The 18,570-nt window shown below is 37.4% G+C and overlaps 1 protein-coding gene across 1 annotated transcript in view; it reads right to left on the bottom strand.

Moving 5' to 3' along the window:
- The window catches only part of MTREX (Mtr4 exosome RNA helicase), a 134,633-nt gene that overhangs the window by 28,091 nt on the left and 87,972 nt on the right, over positions 1–18,570 (bottom strand). Inside the window, exons 19-21 of the mRNA XM_079918328.1 lie at positions 7,965–8,093; positions 1,666–1,776; positions 98–286 (exon numbers count right to left, since the gene is read on the bottom strand). Coding sequence (XP_079774454.1) covers positions 98–286; positions 1,666–1,776; positions 7,965–8,093 — 429 coding nt within the window. The remainder of the gene's footprint in view (positions 1–97; positions 287–1,665; positions 1,777–7,964; positions 8,094–18,570) is intronic.

The following is an 18,570-nucleotide window of genomic DNA, read 5'->3' as shown; positions in this document are numbered from 1 at the left end:
TAGCTGATGAAACCAATAGGAAAAGAAAATGAAAAATATATACTCACTTATATAGTGAAATGCTTAGAATTCTATGATAAAAGAGTTTCTGCCATACCTGTGCTTTTTTTTCACAAAGCGTATACACAGTTTCCAGATTTGGATCATTGTGAAGTGGATGAGAATACATTCGATGCTCAAAAGCCTCTACTTTCTGGATGACTTTTTTCAGTCCTTGATCTTGAATGCCCATGTCATCAATAGGATCTAATAAGGGAACACCATCAGGAAAACGTTTCTGAACTTCCTGAAACAAAATATTTAAAATTCATTTTTCATCTTACATACAAAATTAGTTAAGACTAAATAATTCCTTTTATGTTTTTTCTATGTACAGACATGTATTACAATTTATTAATAATTCTAATATTTAAAGTTTAATAGTTATGGATGCAGCACAACTTATTGATATAGCCCATTACTGTATATTTAGGTTGTTGTAACTTCTTGCCATTATAAATAATCCTGTATTGAACATCTCAAGTGTAAATGTTTTCAATATTCTGATTACTTCTTTGGGGCTGATTCCTAGGGAGGGCACTACTGAGCTGAAAGATATAAATTTTCAAAGGGTCCAGATTCCCATCACTAAATTTTTTTGTAACATGATTTGACTATTAAATATAATGAACATGTGAGTTCAGGGAAGAGATAGGTCACTACAGGCTGGTACCCCACTGGGAGACTTTCAGGGTCTTGGATAGGGCTTAAAGGTAAGATAGGATTTGGCCAGTTAGAAATAAAAAAAAAGTTGGGAGGGAGGAGTTACCCACAAAAACTTTTTATAAAACTGCCAAGAGAATTATTCATTTCAAGAAGCCCACCCATGGACCACAGCTTAAAAATTCCTACTGTACACTGAAAGCATCCTGCTTTCTCAGATTTTAGTACATAGCCTTCACTATATAGTAAATCCTTTTCAAATATTTATTGACTAACCAACTAACGAAGTGCCTTTTTATTTTCCTACCGGAAAATAAAATTTTCTATAAAATCTTAACTTTTCCTATTGAAAATAAGACTATTTCATCCATGTATTAACTATACTATGAAGTAGTTAAAAGTCCTGGCACATGATTTTATACATAAAACTTTTTTTTTTTTTTTTTTTGGCGTTACGTGGGCCTCTCACTGTTGCGGCCTCTCCCGTTGTGGAGCACAGGCTCCGGACGCGCAGGCTCAGCGGCCATGGCTCACGGGCCCAGCCGCTCCGCAGCATGTGGGATCCTCCCGGACCGGGGCACGAACCCGTGTCCCCTGCATCGGCAGGTGGACTCTCAACCACTGCGCCAACACGGAAGCCCTATACATAAAACTTTAAAATACACTCTATAGTTATTTTCATTCATAACGAATAAAGCAAGACATATTTAACACAAAATAGTGGCCATGTTTTCCTCTGTGAGCCCTCCTTTAGCCTGACTTTGTTGCTAGATTCAAAGAGAGGACAGTCTACATATAGATCTGCTGCCACTATCTTTGTTAAAAATAACTGCCACTATTGGTAGTGTTTATAGGTTTTCTGAAAGAAAGCAATATATTTAACAGCAAATCAGTTGCCTTGTTATAAACCCTATTTATATTTACATAAAATTTATATTTAATTTATAAAATTAACGTGTATACCTGTATTGATTTTAAAACACTCTGTCTATTGTCCAGTGGTCGAAGGTCTTTAGGAATGTAAAGCCTAACACTGCTGATAGCGGACAGGAGATGCACCAACACTGGAACAACCTACCAACAGAAAAGTTATATATATATATATGTTACAACTAAAATTGAACCTGTTCAAATTCTGCCATTTCTTAAATTTAGCTTGAATTCTTAAAAGGAAACTGCATTTACAGTATGTGACAGGTATAATAAGTAGATAGTAATCATTGTGGAAGCTTATATCTTAGTAGAAACTATATTTAAAAAGTGAAAACAAATTCAAACCTTTAAGTAACAGGCAAACAAATGGTACATAAAAATAAGTGATTCCCTTAACACAGAATCCATATTTTATTCATTTTTGCACCCTCAGTACTTGCTACTTTTTGAATACCTAAAAGTACTATAGCACTACAGAGGAAGGAAAGACTCCTACTTAGGTCTATTTAGGTTTAGTTGGCCACGCAAGACTCATGTAATCTCTGGATGGGCCAGAATGAAGAGCTGAAGAGAGGTATTTCAAGCAGAGAAAACAGTATACTCCATTAGACATAATCTTGAAGAAAACCTATCTTCAAACTTTCTTCCATGCTTTCTCCTGACAAGAATACCCTTCCCTCACCACCAAAAATGCCATCTGCTTTCTTTAAATTTGCTCCCTTTAAATTCAGACTCTATAAACTGAGGAGAGGTTAACATTTTCACAGATCCAACTTTGTCAGTTTATTGGTCTCCTTACCTTTACACTGATCACCACTGGAAAAACAACTGTCATTCACTTGCTGATAACAAATATATTCACTCTGTTTTACTAAACAAAATGGTATAGTGGCTGAATGTGGGTTCTGGAGTCAAGACTGCCTGGGTTTGAATTCAGTCTTCAGTTAGTTGTGTGACCTTGATCAAGTCACCTAGAGTTTTAAGCTTCAGTCTCCCCATTTAAAAAATGAGGATAAACAACGGAACAGAACAGAGAGCCCAGAAATAAACCAACATACCTATGGTCAATTAATTTATGTCAAAGGAGGCAAGAATATACAATAGAGAAAAGACAGTTTCTTCAGCAAGTGATGTTGGGAAAGCTGGATGACTGCAATTAAATCAATGAAATAACAACACTCCTTACACCATATACAACAATAAACTCAAAATGGTTTAAAGACTTGAATATAAGACATGACACCATAAAACTCCTAGAAGAGAACATAGGCAAAACATTCTGACATAAATTGTAGCAATATTTTTTTCAGATCAGTCTCCCAAGACAAAAGAAATAAAAGCAAAAATAAACCAATGGGACCCAATTAAACGTGTATCTTTTAAGAACAAGCACCTTCTCCTGCATAGCCACAATATTATGAGATCACAGAAATTTAACAATAATACATCATCTAATACATAGTCCATATTAAAATCTCCCCAGCTGATCCAATAATGTCCTTTATAGACTACTAGCACTACTACTACGACTACCACCACCACCACCACTACTACTATTACGTTTGGAGCCAGGATACTACTACTATTACTTTTGGATTCAGGATTCAGCCAAGGATCATTTACCACATTTAGTTGTCAGGTCTCTTAGTCTTCTTTAATCTAGAATACTCTCCACCTTTTTTTGTTCTTTTATGGTATTAACATTTCATATAATTTCAAATTTAGAGAAAAATTGCAAGAATAGGATAAAAAGCTCCCACATACCTTTATTCAGATTCACCAATTATTTGTATTTTGCCCCATGTGCTACAACATCCTCTTTATATATTTATGTATATACATATACACAAACATACACACCCATACAACCACAGTACAAGTATTAAAAGAGGGAAATTAATGTAGATACACTGATATTATCTAATCGACAGTCCATATTAAAATTTCATCTACTTTCCCAATAATGTCTTTTGCCCTCCCTTCTCCCCCCACCACTCTATGGAGCAAAACTAGGATCATGCATTGAACCTAGCTATAATATTTCTTTGTTCTTCTTTAATCTGGAACAGTTCCTCAGTTCTTCTGTGACTCTCAAGACATTGACATTTTTGAATACTATAGGCCAGTTATTTTGTAGAACGATTCTCAGTTTAGGTTTGTGTTGTCATGAAGAATCATCAGACTCAGGTTATGCATTTTTGGCACAAGTGATTTTTTTCTTTGTTGGTCTCAGTCCATTGGTCAACATTACTGGATTGGTGACAGTAACTTTGATTACTTGATTAAAGTAACATCTGCTAGCATTTTCTACTATAAGTTACTACTTTCCCTTTCACAATAAATTTACAGGGAGATAAATTTATAAGAAATTGGGGCTTCCCTGGTGGCACAGTGGTTAAGAATCTGCCTGCCGATGCAGGAGATACGGGTTCACCCGGTCCGGGAAGATCCCACATGCCGCGGAGTGGCTGGGCCCGTGAGCCATGGCCGCTGAGCCTGCGCGTCCGGAGCCTGTGCTCCGCAACGGGAGAGGCCACAACAGTGAGAGGCCCGCGTACCGCAAAAAGAAAAAAAAAAAAAAAAAAAAAAAGAATCTGCCTGCCAATGCAAGGGACACGGTTCAAGCCCTGGCCTGGGAAGATCCCACGTGCTGCGGAGCAGCTAAGCCCATGTGCCACAACTACTGAGCCTGAGCTCTAGAGCCCGAAAGCCACAACTACTGAGCCCACGTGCCACAACTACTGAAGCCTGTGCGCCTAGACCCCATGCTCCGCAACAAGAGAAGCCATGACAATGAGAAGCCCGCACACCACAACAAAGAGTAGCCTCGGCTCGTCACAACTAGAGAAACCCACACGCACAGCACCAAAGACCCTACGCAGCCAAAAATAATATAAATAAATAAATAAATTTATTTATTTTAAAAATTTATAAGAAATTTATAGGGAGAGTCTTTGTAGACTTTGTAAGTATCCCATTCTTCATTAACCTTTTTTTTAAACATTTTTAAAATTAATTAATTAATTAATGGCCGCATTGGGTCTTCGTTGCTGCGTGTGGGCTTTCTCTTGTGGCGCATGGGCTTCTCATTGTGGTGGCTTCTCTTGTTGTAGAGCATGGGCTCTAGGCATGCAGGCTTCAGTAGTTCGCGGGCTCAGTAGTTGTGGCTCACAGGCTCAGTAGTTGTGGCGCATGGGCTCAGCTGCTCCACAGCATGTGGGATTTTCCTGGACCAGGGCTCAAACCCATGTCCCTGCAATGGCAGGCGGATTCTTAACTACGGCACCATCAAAGAAGTCCTTCATTAAACTTTCAACTCACTAGTTTTAACATCCATGGATTATTCTTGCCTGAGTCAAAAATTACTTATGGTAGTTGTCTAACGTTGACTCTTCTAACATCTCCATTCTTTCTACAGTATCTATTCTGAGTATATAAGCTTGTGGGTTCTTATTTTATTTTCACTTGATTATAATCTTTTACTATCATTATTTTTATTCTCAAACTGTCAAATTCACTTTTAAAGAAGACATTATGTGGACTGAATTGGCTTTTGAGCCGCCAATTTGTGATCTATACAAATCCTAGATACCTGGGCTGGCTGGAAAGAGAAGACTCAGGACGTGAAAAACTGTCAATGATGTACCAGGTAGCCAACACCCAGAGGGAGAAATACACTATTTTTCTGTACTGAGGTACACGTACACAATCCAAAATGGCAGAAAAATTAAAAATAATTCACTTGACTTTAGAGAAGAAGTGTATGCTTTATGTACTTGCAGCTGAATTATGCACAAGTTGCATTATGCAGAAGTATTTCCTTGAAAACAGAATAAACACTATCTGTGAAGACCTGATTCAGAAGGAAGACAGAAACTACCCAATTTCTAATGCTGCTTCCTATAATAAGTTCCATCCAAGAAATGGTCAACTAAGTCTCACACTAATGACACGAAAGAAACTATAAAGGCCCTCCTACAAATGTCTCCTTAAGTACAAGAAAGGGAGATCCTAAGACTTAAGTTCTGTAAATAAGAACTTAAATGTTTAAAAACCAAATGAACAGTTGCCATGAAATTATAAATCTCTACACTCACAAGGATTTAAAAACATGCTATAATATTTGCATTGTGCAGTTGATTCAACTTTCTAAACCTAATAACCTTTATAAAAGAACTTAGAATTCAGGCTTATCATGATGCAACATCGGTCTATATAAATCCAAATAATCGCGAGGGCAATTATTAGAAAAGCGTGAGAATACCAACAGTAAGGAGTATTTTTATTCTTAGACCTTTTTCTTTGCAAGTTTGTCATAAATCAATTTCCCCTTTTAAGATAAGCAAATGATAAGGTAAATAATATCAGAAGTCAGTACATTTTAAGTCAATACAATCTTTAAGTCAATACACTCTAAGTAAATTTCGACCAATGTCATCTCTTCAATTAAGACTGTCAGCTAAAACACAATATGATTTTTGAATTTTTCATCTAAATCAGAATGATGTTTTTTGAACCAACTGAATTTTAATCCAGTCAAGGCAGACAAAGTTATTCAAACCAATGTGATTTTTATTAAATTTTAGATTTACAAAAATTAAATTTGGGTCTTGATCTAATTTAAAAGCTGACTAATGTAATAATCTATTGAATGTAATAGATGCTTTCTCTAAGTTTATCCAGAAGAATGCCAGTGAAAATGGTGGAGGCAAAGACCTCCAAAAATCCTCTTTCCCATAAAAGCATTGGGAATACTGGCAATTGTCAAAATCAACTTCTTCAGAACTCTGGAAATTAAACAAAGGCTTGCACCAATCCAAGGAGCGTTTAATTAAAAAAAAACCCAAACCAAAGAATTGGATGCTTTGCAGTGTTTTAACTTACTTTACTCCCTCTCCCACTCAGCTCCACAGTAGTCTTGAAAACCAAGAGCCTGCAATCACTGAATATCAGTCTGGCAGCCACCGGAAGGGAGAGAACAGGGTTGAAATGACTTCAAAAGGCCATTCCCAGAGACCCAGAGAACTGTCAGTATTTCACCTGTTTGGTGGTCCCGTAGAAGACTCTATTCATTCACAAGGAGGTCATTACTTGATCTGACCCAGGGCTTGCCCAGTGCAAACAACCTTTTCCCTACTGGCATCTGTTAAAAATAGTAAGAGGCTGGGCTTCCCTGGTGGCGCGGTGGTTGGGAGTCCGCCTGCCGATGCGGGAGACAAGGGATCGTGCCCTGGTCCGGGAAGATCTCACATGCCGCGGAGCTGCTGGGCCCGTTAGCCATAGCCAATGAGCCTGCACATCCGGGGCCTGTGCTCCGCAACGGGAGAGGCCACAACAGTGAGAGGCCCGCGTACCGCAAAAAAAAAAACCCAACAACAACGAAAAGAAAAACAAACAAAAAAGGTGTACTGTTACAAATTAAAATCAGATTTTTAAAATTTTAAATACACTTTCAACATATTTAAAAATAGCTGATTTAAACTCTATTAAGTGCAGTAGCTGGACTTCCTCAGTGACAGTTTCTGTTAACTGCTCTTTTTCCCTGTATATGGGAAAAAAGGGGCCCATGACTTATTATTAATATCTGCCATGAGAGAAGGAGAATGTTGTGATGCATGCCACATATTTGCCATTCCAACTTCAACTTTCCCACAAACCAAAGCCTGTTATGACAAGTATCATTAACAATGACATTTCCTAAAAGACCTAGCCAATACAACATATACTTAAAGCAGTGTTTAAAAAAAAATTTCAGTATGATATTACTCTTCAAATAGATACTTGGACTCTCCACAGTAAGGCTTACCTACAATTATTCTATATTAATTATCTTAAAATGAAATAAAATAGGAGCCATTTAAGTAATATGTGTATCTCATGTGGCAAGCTGAATGTTTTGCATTTAATTAAAAGCACATGTAAATTAATGAAAAAGTTCTACCTAAGTTTCCTATCAAAACACTGGCTCATTATTTTCAATCATTATTTTCACAGGAATGTAATAAACAATATGGATGGAATAAAGTGTAAAATGATACAATCGTAAAATAATGATAAAACATCTTTTTTAGCTCAGGTAAATTCCAGCTTCATGTGAAAATTTAAATGATTAAATTCTCTTTATCTTTCACTTTGTCACTAATTACCTTGCCATAATTTGATAAGAAGATTAATCATCCTACTGGTGTTAGATGGCTTTCACATACCTTGAAAACTTCCAATTAGGAAATCATGACAGTATGTTCAATATAATCACATATAGGAAAGCTAGTGATTATAAATAATGTACAAAATATCTGAAATCTGAAAATGAAAAATAAAGTACAAACCTGCATCTCTCCTTTCTCATCAGATTTAGCTGGTTTTGCAGCCTCAGTAGCTGAATTTTTCAAGCTCTCTTTGCTACAGCGCAGAAGTACTTCCACTACATATAAAGGATCCAGTTCACCAGAATTAGGCTAGAAAAAAACAGGATAAAAGAAGTTTATTAATTCTTAAAAACTGGCACACAATTTTTTTTTTTTTGTGACACGCGGGCCTCTCACTGTTGTGGCCTCTCCCGTTGCGGAGCACAGGCTCCGGACGCGCAGGCTCAGTGGCCATGGCTCACGGGCCCAGCCGCTCCGCAACATATGGGATCTTCCCGGACCAGGACACGAACCCGTGTCCCCTGCATCAGCAGGTGGACTCCCAACCACTGCGCCACCAGGGAAGCCCCTGGCACACAAATTTTAAGTTCCATGTGTACAGGAACTATGTTCTCAGTATTTAGCACTATGACTTACGTAATGCACAATAAATGTTAATTTCATGAAATGAAGCCTGTCTCTTTTCATCCTTCAACATGCTCCACTGGATGAAAAAACACAGAAATTACTTGACACTTACAAATTTAAATGTTATGATCACTGTCAACTGATATGCCATTTTAAGTTTCTAATGATTGGTTTATAATTTTATTTCATGTTATGCCAGAATTAGAAAAAGAAACCAAAGGAATTATCAGTATCAGAAAATGAGTATGTTATCTTCAAATAACCTTAATTAAATAAGATGAAAAATATATTCAGAGCAGATTATTTTATTGCTTAGTATACTGGCACCTCTACTCTGTGATTTCACATCATTTCATTAAAAGTCTTTCAGTCTTTTATATTCTCTAATAAAAACATGATTCTCAAAGACCTAACACTAATCACATCTTCTGCACTATGACAATTTATGTTTGAGAGCAACATTTTTCGAACAGTAATAGAAGACTTTTTTCTTCAGTAAAGAATTCCTCTTTGCTTTTTAATATTTGAATAATCTCTTTTGCATAAAATTAGATACAGGGACAAGTTTTTTTAAAAAACTGAAGTATAGTTGATTTACAATGTTGTGTTAATTTCTGCTGCACAGCAAAGTGATTCAGTTATACATATACATACTTTTTTATATTCTTTTCCATTATGGCTTATCACAAGATATTGAATATAGTTCCCTGTGCTATACAGTAGGACCTTGTTGTTTATCCATTCCATATATAGTAGTTTGCAACTGCTAACTCCAAACTCCTATTCCATCCCTCCCCAGACCACAAGTCAGACTATAAGTCTGTTCTCTATGTCTGTGAGTCTGTTTCTGTTTCTCAGATAGGTTCACTTGTGTCATATTTTAGATTCCACATATAAGTGATACCATATGGTATCTTTCTCTTTCTGACTTACTTCACTTAGTATGATAATCTCTAGTTCCATCCATGTTGTTGCAAATGGCATTATTTTGTTCACTATTTTGTTTTTGTTTTTAATGACTGAGCAGCATTCCATTGTATCAATATATATACCACATCTTTATTCATTTATCTGTCAATGGATATTTAGGTTTCCATGTCTTGACTATTGTGAATAGTGCTGCTATGAACATAGGGGTGCATGTAACTTTTTTAGTTATAATTTTGTTTGGATATATGCCCAGGAGTGGGATTGCTGGATCATATGGCAGGCAACTCTAGTTTTTTGAGGAACCTCCATACTGTTTTCCATAGTGGCTGCACCAATTTACATTCCACCAACAACGTAGGCAGGTGCCCCTTAAGGGAGAGTTATTTTGATTGAGAGGGAAACATGGCAAGAAGTGATGACTTGTTCTCCTCCCACCCACCCTGCACAGTTCCTGTGCAAAAGTGAAAAACTGTCAAGAAATGACCATGAATCCATTCCTACAATCTGTAATAAAACTATCCATTTGCCTCAGAATAGTAAAATATATTTCCAAAACAAACCAAAAATACAATCATAATTATCTTAAACTTCTCAGTACAAATTTCCTCAAAGAAAGCATAAGCTCCATTTTCCAATTCAAAAAGAAAACTAGTTTTTTCTCAGCACATATTTTTATTCAAAATGTTTTTTTTGTTTGTTTTTTCTTTTTGCGGTACGCGGGCCTCTTACTGTTGTGGCCTCTCCCGTTGCGGAGCACAGGCTCCGGACGCGCAGGCTCAGCGGCCATGGCTCACGGGCCTAGCCGCTCCGCGGCATGTGGGATCTTCCCGGATCAGGGCATGAACCCGTGTCCCCTGCATCGGCAGGCGGACTCTCAACCACTGCGCCACCAGGGAAGCCCAAATATGGTTATTTTTAAAGAAGTTTTAAAACATTTTTCAGCTTGATACAGATTCAAAGACAGTATTTTCAATTAGACTTGTATCTGCAAAGATTATGTGTGTGTGTACACACACACACATGCATATATATATCTATCTATCTATCTATCTATATATATATCTATCTTAGTTAATACAAAATGAGTTTTAAAATGAGGTGAATAGTATGACCAACTGTTAACTCTTCCAAGGGGCCAAGAACCATAAGGAGAATCAGTGATTAAAATATTTAGCTTTCCAGAGGGGAAAAACCCCTCTAAGTAAGATGCATTTCACAATATGATGAATAAATTAACTACAAGGTGTTATAGGACATACGAGTATTTGGACAAAAATAACCTAAGATTTATGAAGAACCTTTAATGTGTCTAGACAATCTAGAACTCTGTTATTGGGTTTAATTCCAATTCTGTAGATTTTATTTATAAACTTAATATTCTCCCTATCATCTCATACATAATTATCTTTGTAGAACTACCAAAACCATTTACAACATCACAGAGGTACTTCAAGTGTTACTATGGAAACTCTTGAAAGCATTCTTTATTGTAGCATTAAATGAAAACTTGCTGTTAAATTTATTTCCTAAAATGATAAAACTTTTCTCAGCAAACTTTCTAGTTCTGTACTTTGGTAAAGGTGGGTCAACAATATCAACCTTCACATAAGAGAAATATAATTTTGATAATCTCAAGATTATAAAATGTAAAGAAACAAATACAAAATAAATATTGACAATGCATTTGTATCTCCTTAAAATGCTTCAAAATATTTTCTTCATCAGTATGTACTTTCCCTCTGTGGACAAAGAATGTCATGTCACCTGCCAAAGAATGCTGCAGCCATCAGCCACTGAAGCCACCCCTGATGGTGCATCCTGAGGGGAACTCAGGATCAAGATAAACAGGCTGCCTGCCATCAAGCTATCAGCCTCCGCAGCCACCCCCAATGGTACACTCTGAGGGGATACAGGATGGAGAAAAACAGGGCAGTTAAGGTGCATATCAAAGGAACAACTTCAATAAGCCCAGACGCTTACATCTTCCGCTACACATAAAAGTGTTAAATTCATTAACTTGAGGTGTCTGGTTTTCTTTAATTAACTGTAATCTTTTGATGTTCTGACCACCTAGTTTTTGTTTGTCTGCAAAAAATCCTATATATCCTGGCTCCTCCCTTACCTCTTCAAAACAGTCCCTCAAAGCTATCTGAGAGGCTGTTTCCCGGGCTTAAAGTCTTAGAAAGTCTGCCGAATAAAACATAATTCTCAACTTTTAGGTTGTGCAATTTTTTTCAGTCGACCGTTTGGGCGACTAACAAAGTGACCCAGAGTAGACTTCTGTCCTTTGCCTGAACTCTATGAGGATCTGGAGCCTTGGTACCAGCTGAGGCCACTTGGGCCTGTCTGCCTCCTCGGAGAGTCCAGACAAATTTGGGTGAGTCTCTCTCCTGGTTCTCGAATCTCCTAAGTCTCTTCTTTGGAGGAGCAGGTTATCTTTGAAACTTTGTTTCAAGAAGAGGTACCTGGTTTACCCTCAGTTGAAAGATACTGGGGAGATTTTTACTCAGTTTAGACAATGAGCAGGTTAACCTCAGTTGAAAGACACTGGGAAGACTTTGCTCAGCTGAAAGACACTGAGTAAGGTTGGAGTGCGTAAATTAGGTAGAAGACTGGCTTGTCGTTTTTCCTTGAATTGGCTACTTTAACATGAGGTATCTCATGAGGTATCTCATGAGAGCTTTCTGCTCCAAAAAAGGAACATCTCCTCCCAGGTGGCAACGGCTTTTTCAGGCAACTAAGACGCTTGTGGGAGTGGTGGAGGCAAGCCCTCATAATATGCAGCTGCCCCTACAGGGAAACCCACTCACTTTAATTAAAAATTTGCTCTGCAGGGGATATGCATAAGAGTTGGTCACTCCATGATCTGAGCACCCACAGTGGTCTCAGGATACTGAAGGGAAAAACTGAGACACGTAAGAGAGCTAAAACAGCTCCAGGGTAAAACCTAGAGGAGTTAAGCTCACAAACTGCACCCTGGCCCACCACAGGATTGTCACTAGCTACTTTATCTCAACAAACTGACCTCAGAACAGGGAATAAAACTTTCAGAACAAAAGGAGTGACAAATTACCAGGTTTATGTACATACAAAACTTACATTTACAAGTACTTCAATTGGGGATTAAAGGAAATCTTGCCCTGAAAATGACTAAGATGGGGGTTCTTTTATTGCATATGCAGTTAAGTTAGAGAAATCCAGCTTGATAAAACATATTTTCAGAATTCTGACCGTAAAGGAAAAGCCCTTTTAGTGGGAACTTGCATTTAACTTTCCGCGTCTTTGAGAGGTAAATGTTCTACCCAATCTTCTTCAGCATTGTGTGTGTGTGTGTGTGTGTGTGTGTGTGTGTGTGTGTGTGTGTGTGTGTGTGTGTGTGTGTTTTGAGAACTTGGTCTCTGCCATCCATAAAGTACACATATGGTGTCCATTTTGCAGCCCACTGAACAAAGTGGGATTCTGAGCAATCTTCTGACTGTGCCAACTTTCAGGGGGCTTTCTGCCGTCTTAACCTTCCAGCCTGTACAACAAAGGTCTTTTACTATTTTGGGGAGTAAATTTTCTGGATTTTGTTTAGGTGGCTTCCTTCACACTGTCTTGTGGGCATGCCTCTTGCATTTTATTGGTTTGAGTCCGTATTAAGATATATCTCGTTAATGGCCAGATGATGGATCTTTTAAATTTGAGAAACTTCTAAACTGGTAAATTTTTAGAGCTTTCATTATAAACAGTTCTATTGGTACCTATGAAAAAATCAAATCAGAAGGTAGAAAAAGATAAAATGATTAAACTGAGAACTCCTTTAATTTAACCCAAACAAACGAAAAGAAAACATGGCTTGGGAAGCTTTATTTATGCACTCTGCTTTCCCTTCATGGGTCTTACAGATGCTAATAAACACACTAGGATAATTCATGTTAATTAGGTTAACAGGAAAGTAAGAAAAAAACTGAAGAGAAAGTCTAGAGACTTCTTCAAAAAAAAGGCAGAAATTTTAAAGGGCATCGTCCCAAATAGATAAAGAAAATTTTACATGGTTATTTTAAAATAGAATAAATAAAATGGATGTCAATGGGATTAAAACAAAAGGTTCTGATATAACACTACCTAAGATTGGATGCGTCAAAGGGATCCCCCTATTGGTCCCCAACATTAAAGGGCTCCAAACGAGTCCGGGGTAAAAAAAAGTCTGAAAAAATTGCACTGAGATAACTGACCAACAATTGCTTGGGCCAATTAATCAACTTAAAAAAAAAATCAACAAAGGGGCCTGAGTCCTTTGCCTCAACATCTCATTGGGAATCCCAAAGCCTTTTATATAAAAACAGATTAAATGGTTGGGATAAAAAGAAAAGTTTCTGGACTCCTTATAAGACGAAGGTGTGTTGACAGTGTCCTAATACAAACTGAAGTTAAAGGTACAAAAGTTGACAGAACTGAGATAAAGTTTATAAAATTTGATATATTTAAATAGATCTTATATAAGACGGTTACATCTCTTTTGCCTAATTATATTGTGAGATAGACATGTTTCATTGCGGAATGCTTCCCCTGCCTGGACAGGGCATATAAATCTGCCCTTCAGACAATATTAATTAAACATACTAACAGAAACCAGTAGGGTTACCTGAACCCACACAGTAAAAGGAACACTTAAATACCTTAAACTCTAGTGAAGGCCAACAAGCAGCAAGTAAAATTGTGAACTGTTTGTCATACCAGCATTTCCTAATTGGAATATTCCATAAACTCTAGAAATATTCATCTTCTTTCCTCAATATGGTACAAGACTGGGAGCTAATATTCAGGGGCTAATAAGAAGAATAAAGATTTTGCTCTGGGTCTAACCTATGCAATCAGAAAGGGGGTCTCTGTTAAATGCCTTATGCAAGCCTTTGAAAGCAAGATAAATTGAACCCTAAAGCTCTAGAACATAGAACTCAATTTTCAGTTTGGTTGGAAATCTTCTGATATTAAAAAAAAAAGCAAATTAAAGAAAATATAGTTGGGCAAATCAATCTTTAATATCATTTTGGCAGAAGACCAGTTCTTCAGAGAATTAAAAGCAACTGTCTTTGTCTTGTAAATCTCTACGAATTAGAAATGTAAATACAGCCCACAGTGACTTGAAAGTGAGTCAAATTAGTTCAGTCTGGTAAAACCTGAAACCTAGAAGAAAAAGGCCACGGGGTGGGGGAGGTAGGACTTTTTAAGCTCAAGTCTCTGGAAAGGCTCCCTCACCCAAAATCTAATTCATAGCCTCCTTAACAGTTTATCAAGGACAAATACAAATCTTAAAAGTCTTTTCCACAAATAGTGAAGCCCTACTCATCTCAGCAAATTTAACTTATTCCAACTGTTATTTATAAACTAGTAAGTTTATATTTTAATACCTGATTCTTAACTAACTTTTTAAAGTGAAGCTGTGAGATCTCTGACTTTGTTTATATGTATGTGTGTACATTATATATATGAGATGTCTCTACCTCTGGAAAACATTACCAAAATTAAACTTATAAAAGAGTTCTACTTAATTGACTTAAAAGTAAGTGCTTATAAACTAAATATTTCTAAATATAAAAGAAACTGGGGGCTTCCTTGGTGGCACAGTGGTTGAGAATCTGCCTGCCAATGCTGGGGACACGGGTTCGAGCCGTCTGGGAAGATCCCACATGCCGCGGAGCAACTGGGCCCGTGAGCCACAACTACTGAGCCTGCGCGTCTGGAGCCTGTGCTCCGCAACAAGAGGCCGCGACAGTGAGAGGCCCGCGCAATGCGATGAAGAGCGGCCCCCGCTTGCCGCAACTAGAGAAAGCCCTCGCACAGAAATGAAGACCCAACACAGCCAAAAATAAAAATAAATAAATTTATATATATAAAAAAAGAAACTGGCCAGAATGAATTTCAGGTTCACATGATCTAGGAAGTATCAATAGACATGTCTGACTTTTATTGTACCTAGGCTTACCGAAGATCAATAAATTCATGTTATTTCTGTTATATAGTTTGTCAGCAAGAAAAAATTTAACTTGGTATGATTTTCATAAGTTACAAAATAAAGGTAAATGAGATAAGAGTTTTCAGGTGAACTCTTTTAGGAATAATTATGCTTTGGGTATGTCTCTCTAAAATAGTTTTTCCAGATTTTTGGTAACTTGAGTTTTGCTAAGTTAAGTTAAATGATGGGAATGCACTGAATATCCAGGTTATTTCAAATAAGATAAAACACTGGAACATTAGTTGCTAAACAGGTCTAAATTTACCTACCTCTGTCTCCTTACAAAAGGGGACTAATTTGGATTTATTAGACACATCTTAAACCACATTGAGGGAAGAAATTATGCTATGAGAAGATGGATGTTTCTAGGTTATGGAATATTCCAACCAGGAAATGCTGGTATGACAAAAAGTTCACAATTACTTGCTGCTTGTTGGTTTTTTCTAAATATTAAGGTTTTTAAGGGTTAAAATTGTAATATGTAGTTAAAGTTACTAAAGATAAGAAGGGAAACATTTCCGTATGTAAGGAAAATGAAATGTATGCAAAAGAAGGCATGAGGAATGAAAATATATTTTGTTAAGGGGAAAGAATGTTTTGTCCTAGAGCCAGTTGTTTCTAGATGAAAAAATAAGGGACAAACTAATAAGAGTACAGAAAATTGTGGAAGGTTTGTAAAAGGAACCCTGAAAAGGAGTTTTGTCAGGCTGGGATTAGATTAAATGGTCAGGCTGGGATTAGATTAAATTTGATTATGTAAATGGATTTTGTTATCAAAAGTAGGCTGGTTCCTCTCTGTTAAGAGAACAGTTTTCTTGGAATACTGCTTTTGATAACAGATTGTATGAGTTTCTTTGCCTTTAAGTGATCTGTATTTGTTTGTGAAATCTTCTATCACTCTGGTTAGGTGAACAAGTATTGTTTCATAGTGATTTTACCAAGTGTTTTGAAACTTTTTGATATTTTTGACAAACTTCCCAAACATAAAATTCTAACTGAAGTTCTTTTGACCTCCAGCTAACTATAGGATGCTTCAAAGAAATTCTGAGACATCTCAGAAAGGAATGTTAAACTAATTAGGCTTATTTGGTATGTTAAATTACTTGAGGAGCATTGCCATTTACTGGAGATAAATCTTCTAAGGTTATACTGTATAAGTAAATGTCATTAGTGTAGATATCCCAAAATTTAATTCCTAAAATTCTGATATGCCCTGGTATAATGTTATAAGTCATAACTCATAATTATCTTAAAATGTTGTGTGTCACAGAAACACCCAAGTTTCTTGTCAATTGCACTGTAATCAGATCTTTAAACACGCCATTTTAAGTCTTGTCATTTATAGACAATCACTGTTTTACTCTGATGCTTTTAAAAAATGAAGATTCATAAAAGCAATCTTTGGTAAATATTGTTCCTTATAACTTTTAGGTCATACCCCTGAACTAGGTAAGAAATTACAAAACTTTAATAGAAAACCTGATGACTTCATCCAGATCAACAGGAATTAATTACATGGGACTAAATGAACTGATGTGATTTATAATTTTATGACTTTTCCTCAAATATACTGGCTTCTCAGTAAGTCCACCAAATAAAACATAATTCTCAGCTTTTAGGTTGTACAAATTTTTTAAGTTGATGCCTCTCTCTAGCAAACCCAACTGGCAACAAAAATCTTTGAATTAGTATTCTGACCTAGATTACAAAACTAATAAAAATACAAAAAAATACTTCATATTTTTAGTGAACAAATGTAAAGAGCTCAGTGGAAAAATCAGTTTCACCATCAATTTAAGCAGAATAAAATGAATGTGTATCTCTCTATTCCCCATTCCATCTTTGCCTAAAAGAACTCTCATCAACTGGCACTATTTTTATACACAGATTAAGGACCAGTAGAGACAAATAATTAAGAAACCTATCCACAGTGTGTGTGTGTGTGTGTGTGTGTGTGTGTGTGTGTGTGTGTGTGTGTGTGTGTGTGTGTGTGTGTGTGAATGCAATTATATTCGCTACAATTTTTCTCCTTTAAAAATGTAAAACCTGTCAACTACCAGCATGACAGCATACAGAGCTCCACAAATCTACTCCCCAGCAAAACTGGAGAAAATTATAAAAACCCAACCATTTAAAGTCTCTGGAAATAGTTCTAAGGGCATATAGCAAAGGAAAAAACATATTCAAGGAAATCTATGAAAATTCAGTAAGAATTTGTGATATCTAAACCAAGACCACTCCCCTCTCACTGCTTCCTAACTCAAGAAAACAGGAATTGCAGACTGGTGAAGCCCAGAACACAGGAGGGCTGCTCTGCCTGCAAATCTCAGGTAGAGGTCTATCTTCCCAGGAAGAGCATGACATCGGCATTTCTTATCCTGCTCCCACCTACCTATTGCTAGGGCTAAGTTCTGGGCAAGTAGGGGATTGTAGGGGCTGAGAGGTGGGGGCTCCCCTTTTCTGCCCTGTCCCCACTGCTTAGCCAGAGATTATCTTGGGGGTAGCACTTCTGAGAATACTGGGGCCTCAACTGCCCTTGTCCTGGCTTATAAGACATTGATTCCAAGCTGGGAGAGGCAAGCTGAGAAGATGTGAGGCTCTTATGCTCCACTTAGCCCTCAGGGCCTAAAGCAGGAGTGTCACCCAGAGAGAAGTGAGTGGACCATTGTTCCCACACCAAGCTTTAGAACTTGGCTCAGAGATTGTGCCCTGTGGGGGGGGGGGGTGGGGGAGAAGCAGGCCTTAAAACAGCTCTTAATACCTTCCAAAAGAAAGTGATTTCATTTGCAGTAGAGGCTGGGGAAGTTCAAACTTTAGAGCATGCTCAAAAACAGTGAAGGCCGTTGGTGAAAGACAAATGGAGGAAATGCGTAGAATCACTGGAAATACAGACAAAATATGGAGGCCAGCTAGTTTACAGGAGAGAACCTTGGGGGAGGGGAGGTGGGGGGAAAGCTAGGAGGTGCCTCCTGCAATTAGTGGGGCTTAACAGAAGGGTATGTTCAGGGAAAGACACAAAGAGACCCTTTTTAAAACCACTGTCATCCCAGAGTAACTATGGGCATATCCAAGGCTGTGCCAAGGAGAAACATAAAAGGTTCAGCACTGTAGGGGGAAGAGGGAGGTGGAATACACTTCACTCAAAAAATCTAGCTGCTCATTAAACATATAAACAAGCAAATAACAACAATAAACCTGGCTTGGGGGGTGGGGGAAACCAGTACCAAGAGT

The sequence above is a fragment of the Stenella coeruleoalba genome, assembly GCF_951394435.1.
Source record: "Stenella coeruleoalba genome assembly, chromosome: 3".
NCBI classification, from domain to species: domain Eukaryota; kingdom Metazoa; phylum Chordata; class Mammalia; order Artiodactyla; family Delphinidae; genus Stenella; species Stenella coeruleoalba.
Note: the sequence above shows the minus strand (reverse complement) of the source record. Positions and strands in the feature narration are given on the sequence as shown.